This window comes from Pituophis catenifer, unplaced genomic scaffold (assembly GCF_029215685.1).
Source record: "Pituophis catenifer annectens isolate HBS135680 unplaced genomic scaffold, rPitCat1.0.hap2 SCAF_15, whole genome shotgun sequence".
In the NCBI taxonomy this organism is placed as follows: domain Eukaryota; kingdom Metazoa; phylum Chordata; class Lepidosauria; order Squamata; family Colubridae; genus Pituophis; species Pituophis catenifer.
In genome coordinates this window covers 14,903,238-14,911,326 of record NW_027256895.1, presented here as the reverse complement: position 1 = coordinate 14,911,326, position 8,089 = coordinate 14,903,238, and the positions used below count along the sequence as shown (strand labels likewise).

The following is an 8,089-nucleotide window of genomic DNA, read 5'->3' as shown; positions in this document are numbered from 1 at the left end:
ACAGGGTCTTATTTTCAGGGAAATATGGTATTGTAACTACATTTAAGCCATTGCTTAACGCATTGTAAGCCGCCCTGAGTCTCTGGAGAAGGGCGGCATATAAATCAAATTAAAAAAAAAATTGACCAATCAAATTTGATCACATGACTGTAAGGATGCAGCAATAGCTATAAATTCAAGGTCTAGTTATAAGGTATTCTTTCAGTGCCATTGAGACTTTTAAAGATCACTAAATGAATGGTTATAAGTCTAGGACAACCTGCAAACCACAGAGATAAATACGCGTAAATAGACTCCACAATGGCAATAAAAGGAGTAACGTTTTCTTGAGAGTATCATTTTTGTAAGTTTTGAAAGAAATGAGAGCTGTATTCTTGCAGATGCAGGATGCTACCAAATCCAGAATTTAGGATTTTATCCAAACTTTTGCAGAACATTCTAATTTAAGTAAATAATAAAAATTGCACAATAAGTTATAGGAGAAAAAAAATACATAATTACAGTACTTAATAACCATTTGGAAACTGCCCAGAGTTACTGGAAATTAGACAACATATACATTTAATTCAATAGAAATAGTGATAGTAAAGATAGTATCAATAGTACTATTCCCCTGGCAAATAGTAAACCTTGGCTCTGAAATAATTGGATTCCCATCAGTGACATAGGTATATCAATATATTTCTACGCTAACAGAAAATTTAGTCTGTTTATTTGAAATACATTGCCTGCTAGTTCTTCGTATGCTTTTCAAACTGAGCTGAAGTGAAATATTTGATTGGGGAAGGAAATAATGGGACTCCCAGTAACGGAGTGATAAAATAATTAAATAGCTTCAGAGAATATCAAAACTTTTTTCCAAGTCAAACATTTTTCACTTTTTCCACCACTTTGGTAACACTTGCGAAAACGTCATTTATTCCAGCTTTATCATTTCCTAAGTCAAGTCTCCTTTAACAACAGTGCCGGAGACAAGGTGTCTTTTGACAAGAAGGGTGAACTGCTAAATGGATTTGACCTCATCAACTGGGTTACTTTCCCTAACAAATCCTTCATGAAAGTAAAAGTGGGACAAATGGATCCTCAAGCCCCATCAGGCAGAAGGTTCTCCATCAATGAAAGAAAAATCACATGGCCAGCCCATTTTAACCAGGTAGGACCAAAATGAAGTTTCCAGTTTGAAAATTAAAATAGATGGCCTCCTTTTCTGCAATTAACGATTGCCAGTATTGTTATGATAATTGCCACGAAGACAATTGAGAACACCATGTGGCATCAGAAAGAGCATCCGACCAGTAAACACTAATTCTTGTGGAGGAATTTAGATGTCATTTAGGTGGTTTAACTGAAATGGTCCCTGACTTTCAGTAATAATATAATGTATATATTGACTCTATCTATGAGCAGCCCTGAAGTCAAATACAAACAACTCAGAATAACCACAAGACATTTATTATTATTATTATTATTATTATTATTATTATTATTATTATTATTATTATTATTATTTAATCTTTAGGGAGATTCACAGCCTTGGAGGCTGGTTGATACCTCAGCAGCTCGAGTCCTAACCAAGGACCTAGGAACTGTTAAGGTATCGTCGGAGGATGAAAGCTGTTCCGAGTAAGGTGGTTTTTTGTAGAGTCAAAATATTCAAGTCCGGCAAATTTAGAATTTCTCAATAGCGGGGTAGCCCTTTGGGTATTGCTCCAAGGGCTCCAATTACAATCGGGACAACACACAATTTCTTTTTCCACAGTCACTCAACTTCAATTTGCAAGTCCCGGTACTTGTGATTTTTTCTTGCTGCTTATCTTCAATCCGTGCATCACCAGGTATTGCAATGTCAATGAACCATACTTTTTTCTTTTCAACTATTGTTATGTCAGGTGTGTTGTGGACCAAGTGCCTGTCAGTCTGAATCCTAAAGTCCCACAAGATCTTGAGTTTCTCATTCTCTAAAACTTTCTCAACCTGATGTTCCCAGTGGTTTTTGCTGTATTCAAATCCAAACTTCTGGCACAGTTTCCAGTGAATGATCTTAGAAACACGGTCATGGCGTTGTAGGTAGTCAGTTTGTGAAATTTTGCTGCACCCACTGATCAGGTCGTCGACTGTCTCATCTTTCTCATTGCAGAGGCGGCATTTGCTGTTGGTGGTAACATGTTGAATTTTTGCCTTAATGCAGTTTGTGGCTAGGGCTTGTTCTTGAGCTGCCAAAATTTTTATTATTATTATTATTATTATTATTATTGTTATTGTTAAAATTAGTGGATCAGAGGATTATTATCGATATAATTTACTTTGACTTCAGTAAGGCATTTGATAAAGTAAACCATAACCTACTACTAGATAAAGTTGAAAAATGTGGGTTAGACAGCATCACAACCAGATGAATTCGTAGCTGGCTGACCAACCACACTCAATGTGTAGTCCTCAATGGAATTGCATCTACATAGAGGGACATATGCAGTGGAGTACCCTAAGGCTCTGTGTTAGGACCAGTACTCTTCAACATCTTCACCAATGATGTTGATGACGCGATAGATGGGGAACCCATCAAATTTGCAGATGACACCAAACTGGCAAGAATAGCCAACACTCCAGAAGATAGACTTCAGATACAGAAGGATCTTGACAGACTTGAACATTGGGCGCTATCTAAGAAAATGAAATTCAATGGTGAAAAAAGTAAGGTTCTACATTTAGGCAAGAAAAACATATGAAAAATGGTTGCAGGAACTGGGTATGTCTAGTTTAATGAAAAGAAGGACTAGGGGAGACATGACAGCAGTGTTCCAATATCTCAGGGGCTGCCTCAAAGAAGATGGAGTCAAGCTATGCTCCAAAGCAGCTGAGGGTAGGACAAGAAGCAATGGGTGGAAACTAATCAAGGAGAGAAGCAACTTAGAACTAAGGACAAATTTCCTGATGGAACAATTAATCAGTGGAACAACTTGCCTCCAGAAGTTGGGAATGCTCCAATGCTGGAAGTTTTTAAAAAGAGGTTGGATAACCATTTGTCTGAAGGTTTTCCTGCCTAAGCATGGGGTTGGACTAGAAGACCTCCAAGGTCCCTTCCAACTCTATTATTCTATTTCTATTTCTATATACAGTAGGTTATTTCAACGTATTAGTGATGAAAAAAGCCTATTCTGAGTAAAGGTAAGGGTCATCAATAATATATGCTATTTTGGATAAGATTCTTATATTGGTACATATCTGCACAAACACACACACACACAAAACTAATATTTTTCAGAAGCATATGATGCATGTACTGATTTCTGAAAATGGTTGGATTCAAGGAAATAAAATATATTTCTCTCTCTCTCTCTCTCTCTCCTCTCTCTCTCTCTCTCTCTCTCCCTCCCTCCCTCCCACCCTCCCTCTCCCTCTCCCTCTCCTTCTCCCTCTCCCTCTCATTAATGAATAGACTATTCCTCTTGCTCTGTGCAATCCTCATTGCCCACCAGGCTCCAGAAAGAAAAGGAAGGAAGGGAAGCCATTTTGTTGCTATGATTGTAATACTTGTCCATCAAGAAAATTTTCAAATGAAAGAGGTAGGAAATATTGTTATATTTATGTATGTACAACTGTGTGTATCCATAAAGGCACACAGAGATCTCACACACATAGCAGTAGCATTTAGAGTTATATACCACTTCTCAGTGCTTTGCAGCCCTCTCTAAGTGTTTTACAGAATCAGCCTATTGCCTCCCAACAATCTGGATCCTCACCTGCATACCTGCATACCTTTCCCTGCGCCCTTAAGACTCTTTTGTTCCAACAGGCCGGGCTGGCTTAATATGAATTTTAAATTGGGTGTTTGTTAGCTTTTAACTTTGTGGGCCAAATTTTATATATTCATTTTAAATTGTTTTTAAATTTTGTGAGTTTATATGTGTTTTAATATGGCTGTACACCGCCCTGAGTCCTTTGGGAGAAGGGCGGTAGAGAAGTTCAATCAAATCAAATCAAATCAAATCAAATCATTTTACCAACCTCAGAAGGATGGAAGGCTGAGTCCACCTTGAGCCTGGTGAGATTCGAACTGCCAAATTGAAGGTAGCCGGCAGTCAGCAGAAGTAGTCCGCAGCACTGCATTCTAACCACTGCACCACCAGGACTCATCAGGTCATCCTCATTATTCATGAGAGTTCCATTTTAGTTCAGCTCTCCAAAAGCAAGATTTAACAAAGGTATATTTACAGAGATGTGAATAGGTGTTAATGTTGCTGGAGTATATCTGCCAGCATGTCTACCTTGGAGGACTGAAGGCAATGAATGATAAGAATTATTGCACATTGCAGTTCCAAAAACTATAGTTGTCCCCTGATGTTTTATGAATAGAATGTTTTCGATTAATAAATACTTCTCAGTAAACAAAAGTATGCAAATTTGAAATACGACTATGAATTCTGAAATACATATTTTCACAGATATGGATCACTGCTTAGACTGTCCAGAAGAACAATATCCAAACAAGGAAAAAAATACATGCATTCCCAAGGATCTAAATTTCTTGTCTTATAATGAAACTTTGGGCATCACTTTGACAGTTTTGGCTCTATCATTTTCTATAACCACAGTGGTGGTACTTGGAATTTTCATAAAACATCGGAATACTCCCATTGTCAAAGCTAACAACAGGAATCTAACTTATCTTCTCCTTGTCTCCCTCTTCCTCTGCTTCCTCTGTTCCTTGCTGTTCATTGGTCAGCCCCAATTGCTGACCTGTCTTCTTCGCCAAATTGCTTTTGGGATCATTTTCTCAGTTGCAGTTTCTTCAGTTTTGGCCAAAACCATCACAGTGGTTTTAGCTTTTATGGCTACTAAGCCAGGATCAAAAATGAGAAAATGGGTGGGACAAAGATTTTCATACTCTCTGATTCTCTGTTGTTCCTGCATTCAAGCAAGTATTTGCACAGTGTGGCTGTGCACTGGCCCTCCTTTCCCAAATTTGGACATGCGTTCTCTTCCAGAAGAGATTGTAGTTGAATGCAATGAAGGATCAGGCAACATGTTCTATTATATTTTAGGATATATGGGATTTCTTGCTCTCATCAGCTATATTGTGGCTTTCTTTGCTCGAAAACTGCCAGACTCTTTTAATGAAGCCAAATTTATTGCTTTTAGCATGCTGGTGTTTTGTAGTGTATGGATGACTTTTGTCCCAACGTATCTGAGCACCAAAGGAAAATACATGGTAGCTGTGGAGATCTTCTCCATCTTGGCTTCCGGTATAGGAATATTGGGATCTATCTTTTTCCCTAAATGCTACATCATTGTAATGAGACCAGAACTCAACACAAAGGACCATCTAAAAACAAAAAACTAAACATTACTAATATTCATTGATTTTGAAGAATTTAGCATGGTCTTGAAAGGAAAGTTGAAGAGATAAAATGTTGATCAGTCATGAGGAAGTGGAATGTGTGAGGAAAAGATGTAGAATAGCTCCAACTTGACCTCAATGCTCTTAAAATGGGGAAAGTCGATTGTTTGGACTAGATTTCAACTGTCTGTTTCTATAACATATCACAATCAAGTAGTATTCCTGGAATTCCTGCACCATCAGATTCATGACCTGGCTCACTTGAAAAGGTTGACGCAGTTACATAAAGATTCAGTGACATAAAAGGCATACTACTAGGGTACTATTAGATAGCACTCCTTAATAAACAGTATCTAGAGTATGCTACTCCTGCCGGAGCTGATGGAGCAAGCAGAGACAATTGGAGGAAGTTGGACCTACAAATATCCTGCTCCCAATGCCATGTAAGACTTTGTAGATCGCATGAGTTACATCAGCAAGCTATTAACATTTATTGATAAATACATTAAGCAACCAAAGGTGTGTTACTACTTACTAAGTTTTGAACTGTTCTCAAAATGTCCAATAAATTCTGAGATACGTTTTAGCATATCTGCAGCCAAGTTTCATTCAGCAGCCAAGTTTCAATGTCATATTCACGCAGAACCTTCCACAATTCAGGCTGATTTAGTTTATCATGCACTTTCTCTAAATCAAACATTGTACTATTTTGTTGGATTGATGTTTCTAGCAATTATTCTTAGTTTAGTTATTTAATAATATGAACAGTTGCTACAAAATCAGTCCTATCAGTTACTCACATTTGCAGCAAATATATATTTTACGTATTTACAAAGTTTTCATGTAAGGAAGAGGAAAATATATGGAGAATACTTAAAGCATATGTCAGGCCTGGAAGCCATCTTTTGCATTGGATCCTCAGGCCTGTCACATTTAGTACTGTGGGAAACTGGGAGGGGGGATTGTATGGAGCAGGGGAGATACATAGTCATAATAACATTCCTTTCTCTGAGAATCAAGGACATCTTGCCCTGCACCTGGAGTGGTGTGACTGGGAGGTATCTCTAGTGGGGACGGTGCATTGATTGGGCCATGTGATGGACATGTGGGAACTGGACAGGGACTTGGGCTTTCCTATGGGTGGGGAAAACCTGGAAGCTTTCAGATTCGGGTTTTCCCACATGTGCCAATATGGCATCTCTAATAAAATGGAACTTTGAGGAACTTCTAGCCTCAGAGTCTTCTTTTGTTGGGGGTGTTACTTGGAACCCTGACAATATAAAACACAATATGTAGAGGAAGAAAAGCATATTCATGGTTTTAAATCTCTGTAGGAATTTGGAAATATTTATTTATTTTATTTATTTGTTTCCATTTATATACCGCCCTTCTCCAATAGGACTCAGGGCGGTGAACAGCCGAAATAAAAAACAGAACATACAAAATTTAAAAGCAGTTTAAAATGATTAAATATGTCTTTTATCAGATATTCAGATGGAAAACTTTATTGTTTTCCCTCCTTCCATCACAAAAGTATTGAGAAGCATAGCATATTTTCTGCAAAATTATTCTTCTAGCTGACACTGACTTGAAGACACACATGTACACACAGATATTCCTAATAAATCCAATCTAAGAAATCTAATCAAATAATAGATGTAACAACAATTTATTAGATTTTTATCCCTAATAAATTTATCCCCAGTAAATCAAATCTAATAATTACATCTAAGGATAATTTATGACATGTGTATTCCTAAAAAAATATTCCCAATAAATATAATCAATTAATACATTTAATATATATCTATTTATTAGATTACATTCCTAATAAATCAAATATGTAGCTCTCCTTTTGTTCAGCATCTCCAATACTTATCATCTACAAAACAATCATTATTAGGCCCAAACTAAGAATGAAGGCCAAGGAGAAAGAAAAGGAGGAGGAGTAACCTCTGGGAATTTTGCAGTGTTTTGGAAAATGCATACCTGATTATTATCTAAGGTGATAATTATGAAATCATCGTTACTCTCAAGGCAGAAAAAATATTTTTCCACTCTAATTTCATACAGGTATATACTGTAACTCCTGAACGGATCAAAGAGAGGGTTAGTGTATGTATGTATGTATGTATGTATGTATGTATGTATGTATACATGTATCTATCCATCCATCCATGGATTCAGCAAATCAGTGTGTATGCATTTAGTGGTAGGATTCAGAATCATAAAGACCATGGCATACTAAATAGCTGGATGATGATGATCAAAGTAAGAGTAGGAGATCTTAAATTAAGGGACAATCATTTTGCCTGCTGCATGAGAGGGTCCTTCTTGTCCCTGAGACTTCTTGTGTATTTGCTGCTGCTGCTGCTGCAACCAACAGATTGTGCGATATCTCCTGCAGTTTGTGCCATTTGTGAGTCTCTGAAAGTGAAATACCAATACTTTCAGCCAGGTGATGTGATAATTGGTGGGATACTTTCACAGTTTTTCTCCTTGTCTGAAGGAGCTGATTTCACCTCACACCCTAGATCCAAGTGTGATTTTGAACCTATGTAAGAAAAACTTCACTGATTTCTGTAATACTTGGCTATTTCCTGGCAGTGCCACTGATATGCTTTCAGCAACTTGACATAGATTCCAGAAATCAGATAATTAGTAGTCCTTCATCCATACATTCTGGTCTTCTGGTAATAGAAAATAGGAGATTTTGAAATGGTAATCAACACACATGTGGCAAACATGTTA

General features: G+C 37.3%; 1 protein-coding gene across 1 annotated transcript in view; it reads left to right on the top strand.

The window, feature by feature from the left end:
* The first annotated feature begins 3,480 nt into the window (after positions 1–3,480).
* LOC139324605 (uncharacterized) overlaps positions 3,481–8,089 on the top strand; it is a 30,256-nt gene continuing 25,647 nt past the window's right edge. The window contains exon 1 of the mRNA XM_070954323.1: positions 3,481–3,563. Coding sequence (XP_070810424.1) covers positions 3,519–3,563 — 45 coding nt within the window. The 5' untranslated portion in view covers positions 3,481–3,518. The remainder of the gene's footprint in view (positions 3,564–8,089) is intronic.